This window comes from Acinonyx jubatus, chromosome A2 (assembly GCF_027475565.1).
Source record: "Acinonyx jubatus isolate Ajub_Pintada_27869175 chromosome A2, VMU_Ajub_asm_v1.0, whole genome shotgun sequence".
Classification (NCBI taxonomy): domain Eukaryota; kingdom Metazoa; phylum Chordata; class Mammalia; order Carnivora; family Felidae; genus Acinonyx; species Acinonyx jubatus.
This window is the reverse complement of record NC_069383.1, coordinates 33,606,628-33,629,130: the sequence shown is the minus strand read 5'-3', so window position 1 is coordinate 33,629,130 and position 22,503 is coordinate 33,606,628. Positions and strand designations below refer to the sequence as shown.

The 22,503-nt window shown below is 33.1% G+C and overlaps 1 protein-coding gene across 1 annotated transcript in view; it reads left to right on the top strand.

The window, feature by feature from the left end:
• CAPZA2 (capping actin protein of muscle Z-line subunit alpha 2) overlaps positions 1 to 22,020 on the top strand; it is a 58,695-nt gene extending 36,675 nt beyond the window's left edge. Inside the window, exons 4-10 of the mRNA XM_027075322.2 lie at positions 3,335 to 3,398; positions 7,505 to 7,711; positions 9,759 to 9,838; positions 13,444 to 13,522; positions 15,587 to 15,658; positions 20,168 to 20,230; positions 21,084 to 22,020. Coding sequence (XP_026931123.2) covers positions 3,335 to 3,398; positions 7,505 to 7,711; positions 9,759 to 9,838; positions 13,444 to 13,522; positions 15,587 to 15,658; positions 20,168 to 20,230; positions 21,084 to 21,224 — 706 coding nt within the window. The 3' untranslated portion in view covers positions 21,225 to 22,020. The remainder of the gene's footprint in view (positions 1 to 3,334; positions 3,399 to 7,504; positions 7,712 to 9,758; positions 9,839 to 13,443; positions 13,523 to 15,586; positions 15,659 to 20,167; positions 20,231 to 21,083) is intronic.
• Positions 22,021 to 22,503: the final 483 nt, after the last annotated feature.

The window sequence follows — 22,503 nt, the reverse complement described above, 5'->3', positions numbered from 1 at the left end:
TAGATGAACACTTAGAGAAAATATTGTGATTTTTTTGTTGTTGACTTCAGTAGTATTCTTCATACTAAATTTCTCAAAACTATTCGAGTTCATTTGGTAGACATCTGTATTTGTGAAATGAGAAATATGCCTTAAATCATTGGTCAGTGTCCTCTATAGGAAATAATTTTCAAGCCAAAATAGTATTATTCTCATTATTCACTAAACTTGGTCTGAATTACTTTTACGATACCTCCAAATTTCTGAGGAAACTTTATCACCGATCATTGAGGCTGTCCAGAACTACGTAACCAAAGCTTGCAAGGCATGGTAAAAACATTTAGAGCGTGTGCTGGTGGCAGTTTCACCAGAGTAAGTGCATAGCTGTAGTCGCATTTCTTGCGACTTGTGATCTTTGATACTGAATTTCTTTTGTTCAGGTACTTCTCTTTCGTACATATATGTACTTCTTTTTTCTTTTACCTTTTCCCTGCTGCTTTAACTCTTTTAATCTTTTTTCCCCCTCTTCCTATCTTTTTGTAAGGGGAAAAACATGGCTATTATTCTTGAGTGGTTTTAATGGGATATTTTTACTGTGGGCACAAATTCAGTATGTTTCATAGGATGGAGAGTACCAGAGAGTTGGTACTCTCAAGTCTAACTTTTAAATGTCCAGAAAGACCTTTTATTCAACTGACCTATGAATGCCAGACTTCACTGTGATAATGAGATAAATAAGCCTCTTAGGGATTTTCTAATGGGGAGTCAGAAATGTTTAGTATCAGGCCAAATGAAATAAAATATTATCATAATAGGGTGTATCAAAAGCTTTTGGAGCCCAAAGGAAGGAACTTTTAATTTCTATTTAGAAGTGGCTTTGAGCTGAATTTAAATGATATACAGGGTTTGAATAGTAAATAGGGAAATAAAGTGGCTAAACTGAGAGAGACACCTAGTGAAAAGTATAATGTGTGACTGGTGCAGGACTAACATTAATGGGTGTAAAAATCTAAATACAGGAACAAGTATTTAGAAATGGATGATTGGGCTACAGAACTCTATAAGAGCAGAGAAATCACGTTTTCATTGTATCTAATAGAGGATTTAACATGTAGATATTTGCCTGGGTGGAGGGGTGGGTGAGTATATGATGACTGGGTGGATGGAGTAAGTTTTCTGAATTGGAAGGGACTCTAGAAGTCATCTAGTCCAAACCCTTCTTTTTATAGATAAGGTAAGTGGGCCCCATGCTAGCTAATAACAGGGTTTGGACAAAACCTAGGTATTATGTATTCTGAGTCCTAGGTTAGTGAGTACCTTTCCCACAATACCATGTAACTGTCACCTATTTAATTTGCTTTGAGCATTTAAGAAAAAAATTTACCTATTTTAAACTCATAGTCTCCTTTTCGGATTTCCGCATTATTCCTCACTCCCAAGTGATGTATGGATGGGGTTTGGTATTATGGGCAGTAAAGGGCCTAGAATCAAATTACTATCTACATATATTATTTAAATATGTCTTTCACTGGAAAGTGAATCCTAATATCTAAGTGATCTAGAAACTTTTTTTATTTTTTTCATCTCAAACATACTTTTGAGATCAATTCACTTAAAGGGTAGTAACTGCCTGGCTATGTTGAAGCTATTCTTAGGAAAATTATAGTTTTAATGAATTAAGATCAGAAGTGAGTACTACCCTTCCTCCCTGCTCCCACATCATGCATTTCTATGTGTACACCGCCCCCCCCCCCCATCTTTTTTGAACATTCAGTGTCAGGAATTTGACAGCTAGTAATTTAATTCTACTTTGCTAGATTTTGCATTTGCTAGTCTGCTAATTTATCAGTAGTGCTTTGCTCAACCAAACATTCCTTTCTAGAGGAGACTCAGTAGCTAATACCTCAAAGTTCAGTGGATGTCTTGCCATCTAGAAAATCTTCCAGGTAGAATAGGTTTAGAGATGTATTTCCAAATTTTAAAATACTCAATATCTTTTCTGTTAAGTGGAGAAAAAATTCCCAGGTTATATATATGATCCTTACTTATTTTCTAGATAATTTTTTGTACTATGAAAAGCTTTCCTATAAATATATCACATAAATATGTAATTTAGTATTACTCATAGAATAGAGAGGTTTTATTCTCAAATCCAACTTATCACCATTTCCTAGTTCAGACTCTTCAGCAGTTCTAACATGGACATTTGCCTAATAACAACCTAACTGCCTTTTTTTTTTTTTTTTTTTGGCTCTAGTTGCTCCACTGTCCAGTTGTCATCCACACTGCTACCAGATTAATCTTCTCTAGAGGTAGTTAGGTTCTTCCTTCTCAAAAAGTTTCTGTGATTCTGCTTTGCCTCCCAAATGAAGTAATTATTCTATCAACCAGGGCCTTTCAGTTTAATTTAGTAAATATAATTGAACACAATGCTATGTGTCAGGCCTTGAGCTTGGTGCTTCCTATGGTGTGAACCTAACCTATCTTCTCATGTGTTTTGTTTATCCTGGTCTCTCTAAATGGAATACTCTATCCATTATTTCAAGGCCATTTCTCATTGTCAGATTTCTAATGAAATCACCCCTACTTCTCTTCTTATTCTTGCCTTCATGGAATATAGTTTTTAAAAATATGTATTCTCCTTGGAGTACCTGGATGGCTCAGTTGGTTAAGAGGCTGATTTCAGCTCAGGTCATGATTTCACAGTTCGTTAGTTGGAGCCCTGCAAACGCGTGAGCTCCAGCCTCATTCTCAGTGTGGAGCCTGCGTGGGATTCTCTCTGACCCTCGCTCACTTGCACCTTCTCTTTCTCTCTCTCATAAATAAAATAAAACTTAAATTTAAATTTAAATTAAATTAAAATAAATAATTCTCCTTGATGCTTCTTTATTGGCCATTGTCTTATAGTACTTTCTACTTTGTGTTATGGTTATGTTTATCTATCATCTCTTATTCAACTGTAAGTCCTTTGATCAGAGGATCTGTCTGATTACTCTTTGCATCTCTCCTAGCACCTGCTCTGTTTCCTGGTATATTTTGTACTAAATATATACTTGAATAATTAGATATGTAGATGGCTAACCTTTACTTTCAAGGTTTTGAGTGAAAAGTCAAATTATATTTACTGATTTAATTTTCTTTTGCTAAACATTGAAGGTTGGGTATTATTCATCAGTTTTAAAAGTAGCCATATCTGTATAATAATTTTAGTTAATATAAGATCAATAATGGAGAATTACAATTTTTTTTAACTTGCCATATGTAGTGCAGGAGATTTATTGACAAGTGAATTGTTCATGATATTTTAAGAGTGGTAAGTTTGTAACTTTGAATAATTGGCCTTTTTCTTTTTTAGTGCATTTGCACAGTATAATTTGGACCAGTTTACTCCAGTAAAAATTGAAGGTTATGAAGATCAGGTATGTTTCATATGAACACAGGATCTGACTATTCTTTGTTTCATTTATAATGGTTAATGTATTCCATAAGAATTGTGAAATGGTATGTGTAAAGATTAAAAAGTGTTCATTTTAATCATAGCCACTTATGGGCAAAGTAATTGAAAATTTGGTTTCTTTTGTTGAGACCAATAATACTATTTAGCAGAAAGTCCCTTTTAGAAGTGTTCAAATGTAATTCTTTTGAGATTTTAGAAAATAATTGCTTTAAATCTACTTTCTTGTTTTTTATAGGAAAAAAAATCAATCCTATATTAATCCAAAATCTAGAATATATATTAGTAAGATTTATATCATATTTTGGTTGCTCTGGAATTCTACAGTTCTTCATGTGAGTAACTTAGCATTTAGTAATTATTAAATCTTTTCTTTCCAAAGTGAAAGCTAGAATTGCTAAGAAAAGCTACCAAAGGTCACTAGTTTTGTTTTTTGTTTTTTGGGGTTTTTTTGGTTTAGAGTTACAAATAATCGAACAATGATTGTATTAATTCATATTGTGCTTTTGTGAAGCACAATTTATGTAAAACAATATACAGAAGGAACTGGTAGGTAGAACATGAGAGTTGTAACAATTCTAAGTGGCTCGTTATGTCAAAGCTTGCTTTTGGCGTTATTCATTATGTAGTATGTAGTCTTGTATTTACAGGGAAAGTGTAGACAGAAGATGACTTGTAACTGCACAGAAAACAAGCATATGTGTATAGACAGGCATGTGTGTACACATATATGAAGCTGTGTAGTGTTTCATTTTATGAATCTCCTAAATTTGCTTTTCCCTTGGGAAATGTTGGGTTTTTGTTTTTGTTTTTGTTTTTTCTTTCTTTTTCTTTAACGGTAAACAAAGTTATTGTACATCTTTGTACCTCTGGGCACATTGACTATTATTTTCTTAAGATAAATCCCTAGAAGAATATTTGCTGGGTCCAGGGAATCCACCTTTTCAAAATGTTGGATAGCTCCCAAACTCATTTATGAACTTAGCGTACTATTAATACTTAAACCTAGTAAAGGTAAAACAAAAAAAGCAAACTACACTAATCTCACATATGATCGTAGATTTAAAAACTTTAAATAGATATTAACAAATAGACTTCAGAAATATATTAAAAAATGAAATATGAAGACTAAATAGAATTTATTACAAAAATGCATGAGTGGTTCCATGCCAGACAATATATTGGTCTTCTCTATTAAACAAATCAAAGAAAAAAATTTTATGATGTATCACTAGACAGTGAAAAGGAATTTGCTAGTTCTCATTACAAAAACTCTAAGTTACATGGGGATAGAATAAAACCTCTTAAATAGAGTAGACTTTTTACAAAAATCACAGTAAATATCATAGACTACAAACAATAAAATAATTTTAGTTAAAATAGACAATTTGCCAGGTTTGCTTATCACTATTATCTAACATAAATGGAGGTATGGCAAATAAGACAGGAGAATGAGAGCTTTTAAAGCTTTAGGAAGGAAAAGAAAACTCTTAGGTGGCATGATTTATATAACTAACCTCCCAATCAAAAGAAACTGCTAGACTTAAAAAAATTTTGTGGGATGGCTGAATTTAAGGTAAGTATACAAAACTCATTAGCTGTTCTCTATTGTGCCAAATGAGTACTTTACACTAGAAATGGTTGGAGGGGGAGGAATTCCGTTTTAAATGGTAAAACTGTGCATTAACCTAGGAATAGTTTTAATATGAAAGGCAAAAGATTGTGAAGACAATTGTGGTTATCTTCTTAAAACACAAAACAGGTGAGGGGGCGCCTGGGTGGCTCAGTCGGTTGAGCATCCGACTTCGGCTCAGGTCATGATCTCACGGTCTGTGGGTTCAAGCCCCGCGTCAGGCTCTGTGCTGACAGCTCAGAGCCTGGAGCCTGCTTTGGATTCTGTGTCTCCCTCTCTCTCTGCTCCTCCCCTGCTCATACATGCTCTGTCTCTCTCTGTCTCAAAAATAAATAAAAACGTTAAAGAAAAAATTTAAAAAACAAAACACAAAACAGGTTGTGATGAACAATGGGAAGGCAACACCACATTCCATTTTGAAATAGAAAGTTAAATTACTTAAAAATTAAAATGTGAATTTAATGTAATTTGATTAGAATCCTAATAGTTTTTTTAATTGGTCAAAATGTTCATGATTTATGTGAAAAAAATACATGCTTGGGAAAAAAACAAGGAAAATGTAAGAACAATAAGAATAGATAAGAGAATTTCTAGATAGCAGAAGATGCTTTATAACCAATGTAAAGTCAAATCAGAATGGTATTGTATAAAGTAGATAAACAGATCAATACAGCAGCATATAGAACCAGAATTTAGTCCCAGAATATATGAAAATTTTTTTACATGACAAGATCATAATTTAGACAGACAAAAAGTAAAAAATTGACACAACTGGTTTCTGTCAAGAAGAAAGTTGAACCTCTGTCTCACAATGTACAGAAATAAATTTCAGGTAGATTAAAAATTTGTAAAATGATTAAAATTTTAAGAGAAAAGAGTCTACCTGTACAATATTAAGGCAGGGAAGACTGTCTTAAAGTCTGGAAACCCAGAAACTATAGAAGAAAAGATGGACATTTTGCTACATAATAATTATTTTAACCATAAAATGAAACAGATACCTTAAACAAAGGACTCGTAAATTTATAAGACAAAAAACAACTCAGATGAAAAATATTAAAGAATATTTGTTCACAGAAGAGCAAATGGCCCACACATGAAAAGAAATTTAGATCTATGAGTAGTCAGAGAAATACAATTAAAGTAATGAGAAATTTTATACCTGTTAGACTGAATAAAGAATTGTATGCCTATTGATGGTAATGTGAAAGGAAGTACATCTTATATACTGTTCATAAAAATGTGGATTGTCACAACCATTTTTTGGAAGAATTAAAAACATATAGACCCTTTACCTACTGTCTCCACTGCTGGAAATCTATTTAAGAGATGTAGAAGCCTTTAATGGAAATAAAAACATTAGTATGTTAAAATTTATGTACAAAAATACTTAAAAGTTTTAATGTACCTATTCCTCCCCCCCTCAAAAGAAAAACAGCCAGAAAATAAAGAGATGTTCCATCAGTAAAGGAATGGCAGAATAAATTATGTTATATTTACATTATGGGACATTTATGCAGCCATTAAAAAGAATAAGAGGTTTACCAGTTGACTTTGAAGGATTTCTCTAAGTATAATGTTGATGTTGAAAAAAGCCAGAGGCAGAAAAATGTGTGTGCATGTGCACATTTTCATTCCATTCTTGTGAAACAGTGACCCCAAAAAACCGGGTATATGTGTGTATGTATAAATAGATGTGTATTTATCTATGTAGGATTATAGGACTGAAAAAAATTTAGAAGAATACATCCTATGTTTACATGATTTGTTATCAGAGGGAGGGGGAAGTCCTGACATAGGTAAGGAATCAAAGATTGGGAGAGTTGGGAGGGAAGAAAAAGAGGGAAACTTTTAAAATAAAGCACAGAATATCAGATTTATGCATGTACAATTTAAATATACATAAATGAATAAGTTACATGTTTAAAAATTTGGAAGTCTGTTGAAAACAGCTGTCAATGAATAGATTATAAAAATAAGCAGGCACTTCACAGTAGATGAGATTTGGGGCCCAGGAACAATGTAGGACACACTGAAGAGCATTATGTCAGCGTTAAAGCTATTCTTGTAACCATTCTCATTGGAGGTTATTACCATTTTCCTAGTTTTGTGGACTGGAAACTGAGTACAGAAATAATAAACTGTTTATAGTTCTCAAAAAAACCCACAAAACTCCAGTAGTTTATTAAAAGATGCATTATTTTCACCAGGTAGCCAGAAGTTATACTGGGAGAAAGTCAGATCCACTAATCTAAGCTGAATGAGAATAGCCTCATTTGAATTACTATAGTTGTGCCATATAGTTAAATCCGTTGCTTGGAGTAGAATTATTTTACCATGTTAAGGACAAAGTTTAAGTGAATATATATTAATATATATTAGTACTTAAATGCTGTTTTAAATACTTTTTTTTTCCAAAATTCATTGCATCATTAAAGGTATTGATAACAGAACATGGCGACTTGGGAAATGGAAAGTTTTTGGATCCCAAAAACAGAATCTGTTTCAAATTTGATCACTTAAGAAAGGAAGCGACTGATCCAAGACCATATGAAGCAGAAAATGCAGTTGAATCATGGAGAACTTCAGTAGAAACTGCTCTGCGAGCTTATGTAAAAGAACATTATCCAAATGGGGTCTGCACTGTAAGTCATCGATAAGCATATTTTTTCTTCTGTCTTACGTAAATATGAAAATGTTTTTATGGTCTCCTGAAATCTGTAATAGTTTACAGAACTGGTATTTTATAACTTGCCATTTTTTTCCTTGAAGTAAATATTTCTAAGAATATTTTTTCAAGAAACTCTAAATAGTAAATATATTATGATTGCCTAAAATGGAAAAATGGTTGTACCTTGAATTAAATCCATGTAAGAATTGTCCTGCATTGATTAGAGCTTGATAAGATTCTTTAATCTCTTGTTCACAACTCATCTCACTAACTTTACATCTGACTTTTTTTTCATTAAGTTATAAGCTCTTAGAAGAAATAAAGTTATTTGGAAGTGGAGTCATGTCCCTGCATGTTTTATAATCAAGTTTTTTTTTTTTTTAATGTTGTTCTTTCATAGGTTTAACCTATTTTTATATTTTCAGGATAAACTATGATAGTATCTAGGAATGCTTTTTCTTTTCTTTTTCTCATAAGATTGTATCCAAATAGTCTTTTCATGTCCCCAGAGTTTGTGTTTCTTTGATCCTTTCCATAGCCTGAGTGATCTTCTGAAATTCAGATCAGATCATGAAAATCCCATGCTTGAGATCATTCAAAGGTTTTTCCGTTAGTTACACTTAGGATAGAATCCAGGCTTCTGAACAGAGTCCAAACTTTTGTAGCCCTGTGGACCTGGCCTCTGCCTACCTCTGGAACCTAAGGTTACCATATCCTTGTTTATACTTGTTTTCCCAACATAATTATTAATATTACCAGTAGTATCCCATTTCACTCTCAGAAGTTTTCTGGGTAGGACAGAAATTCATATGGTCCCATTAAGTATCTAGCTCTCAGTAATTACTTGAGGAAAAATTGCAACATAACCAAAAATACTTTACAAATTCTTTGAATTATAACCTTGTTGATTAGAATTATTTTGGAGGAATAACTCAAGAATAGATCGCTAGGTTGAGTATGACAATCTTATTTGTTCTAGGAGGATTGAAAGACACAAAAGTATCCATTACTTTTGAGGCAGTAAGCAAGAGGTGAAATGACGTCATCATATTATCACAGGCATTCTATTAATGACCTTTCTCATCTCTACGTAAATTAACTTTCTCAGCTCTGTCCTCATACTTTGTAAAATGACGAAAGAAATGGCAACCCCTAAGATCGTAAAGGAAACAAAGATGATAATCACAATGTAGATCCAATTTTTATTTGTGTGTAAACAGCCAAATTGGTATCTATACATTTAAAATAAACTGTCCATGTGATACCTGTTTTTGGAATGAAAAGTTTGCTATGTCTAGGATGTTTGTGAATATTTTAGAGTGTAATAATGAGTTTTATTTCATAATTTAAAAAAAATTTTTTTTTAATGTTTATTTATTTTTGAGACAGAGAGAGACAGAGCATGAGCAGGGTAGGGACAGAGAGAGGGAGACACAGAATCTGAAGCGGGCTCCAGGCTCTGAGCTGTCAGCACAGGGCCCGACACGGGGCTCGAACTCATGGACTGCGAGATCATGACCTGAGCCGAAGTTGGATGCTTAACCGACTGAGCCGCCCAGCAACCCTATTTCATAAATTTTGAGCTCTTGGGACATTTGGGTGGCTCAGTCGATTAAGCATCCAACTTCAGCTCAGGTCATAATGTCATGATTTGTGAGTTCAGGCTCCACATTGGGCTCGCTGCTGTTGATGCAGAGCCCACTTCAGATCCACTGTCCCCCCTCTCTCTGCCCCTCCCTCACTTGTACTCTCTCTCAGAATAAATAAACATTTAATGTAAATAAATAAATTTTGAGCTCTTTCATGATTCACTAAGAATTTGCGATTATAGGTGTATGTGTTAGAGTACTTGTTTTTCTAGCAACTATGTTAAAATAGTGACCTACTTGGTATTCTTTTATATGTTCCTATCAAAGTGATACACAATTTTTTTTTATAGATGTTTAAAGCTGAACATTCTGTGGCCCTGAATTCACTCTTCTTTTTATTTTATTTTATTTTTTTTTTTTTTTGCCATTAAGGTATATGGTAAAAAAATAGATGGACAGCAAACCATTATTGCATGCATAGAAAGCCATCAGTTCCAAGCAAAAAACTTTTGGTAAGTGACAATTCTGTGTTTTGGGAATTTTGACATTGTTTATATTCTTTGTAGTCCTTGCTTTATTAGTTGGACCTATACCTTATTTGTTTATAATTGACTAAGTGTAATCTAAACATGAAACTTCAGCCTTTTCATATAAGAAAGGTATTTGCTTCATAATCTGCATACTTATTTAAAGGTAGCAGTAAATCCATTGACACTCTGTGAAAAGAGCGTGGGATTACATTGAGTGTTTTTAGAGACTTGCAAGCAGCATCCTCAGAGAACATTTGTGGCTGTGAGCAGACCAGTTGGCAAGCCCATATGCTCATTCTGAGAAGGAATTGTTCCTGAGTGAGATTTCTATGGGAGAGGAAGACAGAGGTGATCATAAAGGAAAGAAGAGTGATTTTTCTGGTGAACTTTGGGGGCTCTGAAGTAGATGTTTTCATGTAGATTGCTTAGTGTGCTTGGTTGGCCAATGTAAGGAAGTGAGGACATGTTTTATACAATGAGGCAGATTATAATCATAATTTCGTTTTAACTAGATTATAATTTTGTGATCAAATTATATTGTTGATTAATTCTTATAAAAGCCCAGTTCCCTAAAGCAATGACTTTCCCTATTAATCTTGGACCTTTGACATATTGTTGGGCTTTTTTATTTTTTGGACAAGACTGTTTCTGAGATCCCTCTTTTAATAAAATTCTGAGGCTCAGCAAGACTTCATAAACTCAGAATTGAGTAAAGTGTTTACCTTTAATCTCCTGTTTTGTTAATACATGCTAAGATCATCAGAGTAAGTATAGTCATAATATTTGACTTGTTACCTAAGTTGGTTGTGCTCTTGAGGGTAGAGTAAGAGGTATCAGTAACCCCTATGGACTGATTTGGTCCATGGCCCAAGATTGCTCCACTGTTTAACCATCTTAGAAATAAATGCAAGGCTACAAGGTTAACCAAGAACATTTGGAGGAATGCAGATCCATTATCACTGAAGGAAAATCAATTCCATCTGTAAACATATGCCTTTATGACAAGCTTCAATTCCCTAAAGATTCTGGTGTACAAAGTTACTTTTATGAACTTAATATAAATGTAGTGTCTCCATTTTAGGCATAAAAACTTGTAGCAGTAACCTACCAATATCCTAAAGAAATAAATCTTCACAAAATCATTATTAATTTATTGTATTTGTGCTAAGATATATATCCAAAAATCAATCTTACTGAGGTTGAACTATTAAAGGAAAATTCTTATTACTAAGTTTTACTTTAAAATGTATTGGAGATGTTATAGTGAATTTACTCATCAGTTTTCAAAAATAGAACTTGAGCGTTAGCATCTGTAAAATGAAGATGATGTTTGTTCTTGACTTTTCTATTCTCACGAATTTGCTTCACAAAAATGTGAATTTTTTTCCCATACTACCACTATGAACATTGTATCATTGAAGTTAAAACTTACTTCCACTTTTTAGAAAAGATAAATTTTAAATGACATTCCAAAGTGTTAAACATGACATACCACAATAATCTCACTAAAATCTTAAATAGTTTGTTACAAAGAAATATACTTCAGTTTGCCTAAAATACAGATGGAATAAAACTTGAAAGGTATTAATCATGGACGTTTCTTAGATTTCACTAGTACATTCTCTTCTTGGTCTCTACTGTTTCCCTAATGGTTAGCAGTTTTTTGGAGGCCTAATAAATGTTTGTTGAATAAAAACACATTTATTAATTACAGTGTTAATAAAAGAGAAGGGAAGAATATAAAGTCTAGGACATCTCAAGTATGTACTCCATTGATAAAAGGGTACCATCTACTGAGCATCACTTACCATTACTATATGGTAGTAATGCCTTTGGAAGGATCTTTTGAAATAGTTCTTAAATTGTTACCATTACCTGATTTGGAATTACTTTTTTCTTTTTGCAGTCAGTGTTGATATATGCATGTGGGCATAATAAATCTGAAATGTATGTGCTTAGAACTCACTACTACTCAGTCCTAATACCTAAATAAAAGGAATACTGTAACTTCTTTTGGAATCATGAAATAAAAAATAAATAGACCTAGGTTCTTTTTCCAAATGAGCTACTTATAGATAATTTTGGATATCATTCAACATCAAGACATGGTATAAAATTCTCTTTTGTTTTGTAGATCAGAAACATTGTTCTAATAATAGCACTTTTCAGATGTTAAGTGTTAACTGTAGCTATGAGAGTACTCTCATTCTATGGATTTTCATGATTGGGTAGATTGCAAGAATACTGTAAGGATCCCAGAAGTAATTTTATAGCAAAGCCAGTATAGTGAATCCATTAGCTCTATGGCTATTTTAGAAATACATGGTACTGTTCAGAAAAACCTAACAGGTATCAGTTTGCATTTTATAATATGTCTTTAGTATTCAAAAAGCAAATAGAGGTAGAAGGAAGGGTTGCTGCGAAAAGGCAGAAAAAAACAGGATAAAATTCATTATCTGGGAGACAAAAATGAGTTAACAATATACTCGTTGCTTGTTTGTGATGTCACAATTTCCTACCATTAATGTTGTTAATTTGTATGCCAAAAGTTGTGTTTTTTTAAATATTTATTTATTTTTGGGAGAGCGCAAGTGGGGGAGGAGCAGAAAGAGGGAGACACAGCATCCAAAGCAAGGCTCCATGCTGACAGACTGACAGCAGAGAGCCAGACATGGGGCTCAAATTCATGAACTGCGAGGTCATGACTTGAGCCAAAGTCAGATGCTCAACTGACTGAGCCACTAGATGCCCCTGAAAAGTCCCTTTGAGAAGTGAGAAGAGGTTATACCTTTTATGTGGAAATTTAATCCTAAAACGGGAAAAGAAAAAAAAAATTGACTCGTACAACTCCTTATATAATCTAAATATCAGAACCTTGAAATGTTGTATTTCTGTCCATTCTTTTTAAAAATTATTTGGTTCACTGAATGTCAGACTGCATTGACTGTATTTGTGAAAGCCCCTGATGATCCGAACATTTATTCAGTTTATTCTTTTTTTTTTCTAATTGAAGTATACTTGACACACAAGGTCACATTAGTTTAAGGTATACAATGTAATGATTCAATGAGTTTATAGTTATGCTGTGCTCACCAAAAGTAAAACTGCCATCTGTCATCATACCTTATTACAATACTTTTGACTATATTCCCTCTTCCTATCTTTTTATCCTCTTTACTTATTAATTTCATAACTGGAAGCCTGTATCTCCTATTCCCTTTCACCTATTTACTCAGTTTATTCTTAATTAAAGCGCAAGTGTGTTGGTTGTGAAGAAGTAGCTTAAGATTTTCTCCAAAAGTAGTTTATATTATTTAGTTTTGAACTGTATTTTAAGCCTTAGCTTTAGAATTCTTTAGTTCCATCCATTATATAGGCCCTTTTTTATCAATAGGATGAAGATTAAATATAGCTCATAACTGAACTTAACCCTTTGATTCTTTTAAATATTTCAGTGATTAAAAAATGAATATCCGGTGTCCTTCCCACTTACTCTCGTGCTGTAGCACTACATTTAAATCTGGAACTTAAAATTTATTCAAATTATTTTCCCTACCTTATTTACAGCTGCTGTTTTTATTTTTAAGGAATGGTCGTTGGAGGTCAGAGTGGAAGTTTACAATCACTCCTTCAACCACTCAAGTGGTTGGCATCTTGAAAATTCAGGTATGAAATAAAAAGTATTTGTTTACTGATCTTGAGATGATTCTGAACAGAGAAACAACTAATTCATAAGTTTATATTTTCTTAGTACACAATCACCATTTCTTTTCTAGATCTTTGTTTTGAGGTAATGGGAAAAACAAGTAGTGCTGATTTCATCTTTCAAATAACCTTGCAGTCATCAAAAATCTGCAAAGATAGCTTACAGATTCTCAAAACACAGCTAAAATTAGATGCTACCATTTGGTCTTCTCATCATACAGTTTGTTCATCCAAGCATCCTCTGAATTTGAGTTGTGCTGTTCTGTCTTCTGAATTAGGTGGAATTGTGAAGTTTAATATTAGTATATGTATGTGTATTGGATTATAAATACCTATTTATTATATGTATATATTAATATATGTACATATGACATATATCCTTTAAGTATCTTCTGTACTCCTATTTGGTTTCTTATAAGAAATCCACCATAATTGAATTTTTTGACTCTTAATGTAAACTCAAATGTTTATATAGAAAAACCTTTAATAACTAAGGCCAAGTATTTGAATATAAATATTACTAAACAAGTTAAAGGAAATGACTTTTTCTGTCTTGGTTCACTTACTTATTCAGTACATTTGTTAACTACCATGAAAGGTGTTGTGCTAAAAGCCATAAAGGAATAAAGATGAATCAGATACTGCTCTTCTATCATTTGACTCCACTATACATTTCTTACCTTTATCCTATTGCTTTTATGTCTCGGTATAACTGTCCATTAAGGGCAAGAGAATAGAGGCTAAGAGCATGGATTTTGAAAGCAGACTGCCTGGGTTTGAATCCCAGCACTGTTCGCTTAGTTGTGTGACACCCGGAAGTCATTTAATTTAGCCATTTTTGCTTGTTTCCTCATGAGTCAAAAAACGAAAACAGCAATAGAAAGCTCAGATGATTGTCTGAAGATTAGTTGATACGGGCAAAATGGTTAGAACAGAGCCAGACATGAAATTCTTGATAAATGATGACCAATGAGGCCGATAGTTAGGCCTCAGTAGCTTTCACCTGGATAATTTCTAAAATGAAGCCTCTAAGCCTCTGTTGAGCCAAAGCTTGTTGAGAGCTGGAATTGTCTAGCTCACGGTTCTATCTTCATCAGTTAGCATGTTGCCTAACATATAATTGTTATTTTGTTGAGTTACTGGACCCTTTGCCATCCCCTCATCTATTTTTCACATTGCCACCATCGCAAAGATAATTTTTAAAAATGTAAATCTAGATATATTACTTTCTTACTTAAGACCACTCTAACCTACTAGATAGTCCAGACATATTTGCATGGCATACAACGCCCAAAGTTGACTTGTCTTTCTCTATTTATTTCTCTAGCCACTCTTCTCCCTCTCCAATCTCACACACACGCCAGCTATAAGTATCTCCAAGCCTTTCTAAAGAATGCTGTTCTCTAAGTTCAGTTGCCTTACTTTCCCTGGTTTAATTGTTGTCATACTCATATTGCTAAATGCAAGTATTGTTGCCTCTTTTCTGAAATCCTTCTTTAAATCTCATAGTCTCAAGACTTTGTACATAACTCTTACTGTGTTGTGTTGGAATATAAGGCCAGGGACTCTCTTTTTTTAAAAGCTGTGCGTCCCTAGAACTTTCTGTAGTAGCAGACATATATAGTAATCACTCAGTTAATGTTTATTGAATAAATTCGTGTCTGAATTCGAGGAATTAAATGGTTGGTGGAAACGCACAAAAGAGGAACAACATTTGGGAGGGAATATTGTGAGCTCAATTTTGGATATCTTGAGTTTAGATATCAGTAGAATATCTATGAGGTAAAAACGTCCAGTAGTCAGGTTGGTGGAGGGCTTGCCTGAGTAAACGCATGAACTGCAAATTTGTTTCCTCACTAGACGGAGAGCAGAAAGTTTCACTGGGGTTTGAAAGGTCAGGAGCTCAGCAGAAAAGTCTAGGTTTAGAGTGGAAATTGATAGTCATTTGCACTGATATGATTGTTGAAGCTATGAAGATCTTGATGATTCCTGTAATGTGGTCTCTATAATTTCTTTTTCTAATAGGTTCATTATTATGAAGATGGTAATGTTCAGTTAGTGAGTCATAAAGATATACAAGATTCCCTAACAGTGTCTGTAAGTAATTAATTCCAAAATAAAATTTCAACAACCTAATGCTTCTATAAAACCAGAACAGTTTTGGAATTAATGTTTTAAGTAATATTTTTGCTTCTGATTGAAGTGTTTTTAGGTAGATTAAAGATGGTAAGTAACTAGAAATCTGTACCTGACTTTTTTGGCAGCCTTACTGAGATATAATTCACATACCATTCAATTTACTCATTTAAAGTATAAAATTCCATGTTTTTTAGTATATAAGCAAGATTGTACAATAATCACCAGAATCTAATTTAGAACTTCTTTGTCTTCCAAAAACCCAGTACCCTTTAGCAGTCACTCCCCATCCCCCCACCAGCCCTTTCTCCAAACCCCTCTTAGCCCATAGGCAACTGTGAATTTATTTTTTAACTCTATGGACTTGCTTATTCTGGACATTTCACGTAAATGGGATCCTACAATATGTGGTCTTTTGTGACTTTTTTCATTTAACCTAGTGTTTTTAATGTGTATCCATGTTGGAACATATATCAGTACTAAATACTTTTTTTATTCCCAAATAATATTCCATATACCACATTGCATTTATCAGTTGGATGGACATTTGTGTTGTTTTTACTTTTTGCTGCTGTGAACCTTGTGTACTCTTTTTTGTTTTAATTTGTTTTAATTTTTCTTTGGCGGTAGTAGAATTGCTGGGTCGTACGGTTGTTCTATATTTAACATTTGAAGAACTTTTGCCAGACTTTTTCCAAAGTGGCTTCACCATTTTACATTTCTATCAGTTGCCTATGAGGGCTCCAATTTCTCCACATCTTCACCAAAAGTTATGGCTGTCATTTTGATTATAACAATCCTAGTTGATATGAATGAATCTTGAATTCAGATGATGAATGAATGATGAATCTTAATGTGATTTTTATTTACATTTTCCTAATGGAAAATGATACTGAGCATCTTTTCATGTATTATTGGTTATTTATATGTCTTCTTTGGGAAAATGTCTGTTTAGATCCTTTGTCTATTTCTTAATTGGTTATTTGTGTTTTTATTGTTGAGTTGTGATTGTTGCTTATATATTCTGGGTAGGAGTCCTGTATCAGATACAGGATTTGCCAATATTTTCTCCTGTTTCATGTGTCTTGATCGTATCATTTGCAGAACAAAAGATTTTAGTTTGGATGTAGTCTAATTTATTTTTTTGTTCTTGTTACTTGTATTTTTGGTATATTAATAGAAACCTTTGCCTAACCCAAGGTCATGAAGATTTATCCCAGTATTTTTTTCTGAGAAAATTGTAGTTTTACCTCTTAAATTTAGGTCTTTGATTGTGTACTTAACTTTTAAACTCTTTTTTTCTCCTCTATCTGGATTATGATTTAATGAAGTTTTTCTGAAGTTCAGCTTTCAAATTCAAGAAACTTTGAACTTGCTTTTATTTCCCCACAGAGTTTTCTCTTTCCATTACATATGCAGCTATTTATTTGTGGAATTTTTTTGTCCCACTGATATTAATAATATAACATTAATAGTCAAATTTTACATTTTCCCATAAATAGGTACACCTAAAAGTACCAATATATTATAAACATCAACTACTAATATACAAAATTAGCTAACCTAAAATATAAAGAGTTAATTTTTAATATAAGAAAGTGTTTGATTTAACATTAAGAAATGTGTCCTTGTGTAAGGCCAGATGCTACCTGAGAAGGGAAGAGAGCTGGTATTTAAAAAAATGTTTCATTAACACTTAGATGATTTCTGCCTTTTTGCTAAATGGTACTCTACTTGTAAAATTTGCCAGTAAAAGAAACTAATGTCTGGTTTTCCATGAGACACTGTATTTGGTATTGTTCTATATCATATGCATACATGTAACATTATTTGCATAACAGGGTACTTGGTACTCTCTTCTTTAGGGAGTTTGACATTGAGCAAAGATTCTTCCTACTAGACAGCTGTCTACAAAATTATAGACTGGAGTTGTGAGAGACAGCCATAGTAACTAAACTTGACTTACATGCCTTTTGTGATGCTATTTAGAAATGCATTTTTCACTTTACCTTACACAGGATTTATTTTCTTTCTTTCTTTCATTCTTTCTTTATTCCTCCCTTCCTTCCTTCCACTATTTTTGGACAAAAAATGCACATGTTATGGAAATATAAATATATATATGCAAATATGTATGATACATAAAATAAGATTAGAGAATTTTACATTACTACTGATATATGAAAAAGTCTAGATTTCTATTAACTTTTTTACTGTTAGGAAAAAGTAAAGAAACCCATATATTCCAGAACATATTTAAACACTACAGTAAATTCACATTAAACTTTATTTTTAAAAGTTTATTTATTTTGAGAGGGAGTTGGAGAGGGGCAGGGAGAGAGGGTGAGGGAGAGAATCCCAAGCAGGCCCTATGCTGCTAGCATGAAGCCCAATACGAGATCTGAACCCATGAACCACAAGATCATGACCTGAGCTGAAGTCAGACACCCAACCGACAGAGCCACCCATGTGCCCCTCACCTTTAGCTTTAGGCTTTTCCTAATATTTTTAAAATGTATTTTCATGGTGGTAAATATTGTTCAGTACCTACTTAATAATATTTAGATAGTCATTAATTAGAAATCTGTGACTACTTACCTGTAAGATTGTCAGATTCATGTTAAGTGTTATAACTGAAGTTTTTATCAATATATTTTTTTAATGTTTATTTTTATTTTTGAGAGAGAGAGAAAGAGCATGAGTGGGGCAGGGGCAGAGAGAGAGGGAGACACAGAATCCAAAGCAGGCTCCAGGCTCTGAGCTGTCAGCACAGAGCCCAACCTGGGGCTCAAACACACAAACCACTAGTTAATGACCAGGGCTGAAGTCAGATGCTTAACCAACTGAGCCACCAAGGCACCATCAGTATGTGTTAAGACTTCACTTTCCTTAAGCAGTGAAACCAGGCTCATTCTGTAGACTTTTAAAATATTTTTGCCTAGTTCCCCTTGGACTTAGGATAACTGATCGTATAGTATTTTCCCTTTGTCATAATTTTCATCTGTGTTATTTATTAAATTATAGTAAACCATTAACCATACATACATTGACACTCTTATTTAAAAATAATACTGGTGCACACAAAAATAAACTCAAAATGGATTAAAGACCTAAATGTGAAACCTGAAACCATAAAAATCCTAGAAGAGAACACAGGCAGTGGTTTTTTTTTTTTTTTTGATCTTGCTATTAGGATCATTTTTCAAAGTACGTATCCTAAGACATGGGAGATAAAAGCAAAAATTAACTACTGGGGCTACATCAAGTAAAAAACTTTTGCACAGTGGAGGAAACCATCAACAAAACAGAAAGGGAACCTACCGAATGACAAGATACTTGCAAGTGATGTATCTGATAAGGGGTTAGTTAATATCCAAAATATATAAAGAACTTACACAACTCAACACCCAAAAAAACAGTTTGATTAAAAATGGGCAGAGGGGGAAAAAATGGGCAGAGGACCTGAATAGACATTTTCCAGAGAAGACATACAGATGGCCAACAGACAGATAAAGAGATGCTCAACATCATTAATCATCAGGAAATGCAAATCAAAACCACAATGAGATATCACCTTACACCTATCAGAATGGCTAAAATCAAAAAGATAAGAAACAATAAGTATTGGCAAGCATATGAAGGAAAAGGAACCTTCATGCACTGTTGGTGGGAATGCAAACTAGTATAGCCACTGTGGAGAACAGTATGGAGGTTCCTCAAAAAATTAAAAATAGAAATACCATATGATTTAATAATTCCACTAATGGATATTTACCCAAAGAAAATGAAAACACTAATTGTGCAAACACCCCTTATTTTTATTGCAACCTTACTTACAAAATAGGGAAGCAACCTAAGTACCCATCAATAGATGAATGGATAAGGAAGATGTGGGAGATGTGTGTATGTGTACACACACAATTATGTATATACAGATATACACACAGATAATGGAATATTACATATTCATTAAAAAGGATGAGATTGTGCTAGTTGCAACAACATGGATGGACCTGCAGGGTATTATACTAAGTGAAATAAGTCAAACTGAGAGAGTCAAATACCATAGGATTTCACTCATGTGGAATCTAAAAAAAAAAAAAATATGTATAACCAAAAAGCAGATATAAATACAGAGAACAAACTGATGATTGCCGGAGGGAGTTGAGGTGAGGGATGGGCAAAATGGTGAAGAGGAGTGGGAAATACGGGCTTCTAGTTATGGAATAAAGTCATGGGAATAAAAGGCACAGAATAAGAAATATAATCGATAATGCTATAATAGTGTTGTATGATGACAGATGGTAGCTACACTTGTGAGCACAGCATAATGTATAAACTTGTTGAATCACTATGTTGTACAGCTGAAACTACTGTAACATTGTGTGTCAACTATAGTCAAAAAAATTGGAAAACTTAAATAGTGTAGTTTTAAATTACTATTTACTTTTGGTTTTGTTTTTTATTCAGAATGAGGTGCAGACAGCAAAAGAATTTATAAAGATTGTAGAAGCTGCAGAAAATGAATACCAGGTATGATTTTCAAAACTATTACATGATTTATATTTGCTGATAAATTATGGCACTGAAATTTTAATTTCAGTCATAAGCCTGACTTTTTTTCATTGTTTCACTCTAATAAAATACAGTGTTTTGGGTTTTTTGTTTCTTTTATTTCAGTGGCAAACTTACAAAAATGTAGCCAAAACTGTTGTAGCCAACTGTAATTTCTGAGTATTGGTCACAATATGCCAAGATTTTAAATGTTTATTTTATTTCTGATTGAAATTTTTAATTTATGCAGTATTTCCCAAAGCAATTGGATTATGTATAATTTGCTTAGATCTTATTTCATTTTATACTCTACTTTTTACATTATTTATCAGCTTCTAACCTACACTCTTGAACTTAGGCATTTAGTTTGTGGATTGGCCACATTTCTGGTCCTTGAAAACAGTAATTTATAAAATTGTTCTGAGTGAAATAGTAAAATAGATTCACAATGAGGACACACAAATATCAAATCTAATTTGCAAATTCATTTCATTAAATTTAATTATTCATAATGATCAGAGACTTCTTTTAGGGGCACCGGGCTGGCTAAATCAGTAGAGCACAAGAGCAACTCTTGATCTCAAGAGTTGTGAGTTCAAGCCCCACGTTGGGTATAGAGCTTACTTAAAAAAATAATAATAATAAGCTTTTTCTTAGCTGCTTTTAGATAGCATTTAAAACCACATTGGGGTTTTTATTTTACTTTTTTTTCTACTTTTTAAAAACAGTGAAAGAGGCTGCTTAAATAAAGATTTTTCCTAAAACATCTCTTGTGTTTTATAAATTGTTCTGTTCCGATGATTTTTTAAACTTTAACTACTATTTTTCATAGACCGCCATCAGTGAGAATTATCAGACAATGTCGGACACTACTTTCAAAGCCTTACGTCGACAGTTGCCAGTTACACGCACTAAGATCGATTGGAACAAGATCCTTAGCTACAAGATTGGCAAAGAGATGCAGAATGCATAAGATGAACACTGCATGACCGGATCATTTTAGTGTCTTTGCGTTTTAAAAAAAATCATTGCAAAAGTATTCAGAACTGTCAGGCTACCCAGTCAGGTGGGCTGTTGCCATTTAAAATCACTGTAATTAATTAGTTTGGTTAGAGCACAAAGCTTAGCTAATCAACCATTATTTTTTTCATTTCTTTTGTTCACAGAGGATTGAAAATCAGTTAAGTTTAAATGTCTTTTACTTTCTGTTATACCTATCTTTCTTACAATTAAGAGATGATTCCTCTAGTTTAATGTTAAAAGTTTTTGAAGTTTTCAAAAATATTTTACTTATCGTAACCCTAAAATTATTGTCTTTTGGTTTATGAAGTGGGTAACTTTTGATATTTGCCCAGTTCTTTTTAATGGGGTCAATAATGGACATTCTAGTTTAAGGTGGTTGATGGATTTAGCCATATATGCTGCTAAAGAAATTGTCTACCTTTTCCCCCTCACCTCTTCCATTTATGTAAGATTGAGATTAGAGGGAAAGCATTTTCTATATCAATTGTGTTTGAACCTTTCAAGAAGGTTATTTAGCTAGCTTAGTGTTTAACTAAACTTTTTTTAAACGAGGCCAAGGTCTAATGCTGTTTTGAGATTCTGAAATTAAATGAAAATACTTATTTCAGAAATGCATTTAATGCTTCTTTTCTTGTGACAGTTACGCGAATTAGCTTGAATTCCATATGTCCCTGAGTTATTTTTATCATAAAGCCACAAATGTATTATAACAAGGCAAATTGTAATATATATAATCCTGAACTCATGACCATGTCTCAGTTTATTTCTTTTCTTGGATTGAAAAGTACTGAAATTCAGTGTGACATTAAAATGAAAATTTTCCTATTTATTTGAGTAGAATATCACTTATCAGTGAGTCACATACTATTTTAAAATACTTTCTTTGGATATTGTGATTCTTAACTGGTTGTAAATTAGAAAAGCTGGGAGTACATATGGTGTGCATTACAGTATAAATTTTTCCGTCTTCCTATGCATCATAAGCATGTTTGTAATATTTTAAAATATACATGTACTGATGCTACAGGATTTCAAACCTGTGGTGAATGTTAGTATTTACTATAGAGAGTGGGGTGGATTTATGGTTTCATTCAATCGAGTATCGCTTATTATACTCCAGTGGAATCCCTTCCTCACACACTCCTGCAGATGTCTGGGCCTGGAAGTGTTTTTTTTAAAACACCACTTTTATTATGTACAATAAAATATTTCATTAGCTTGAATTGTAT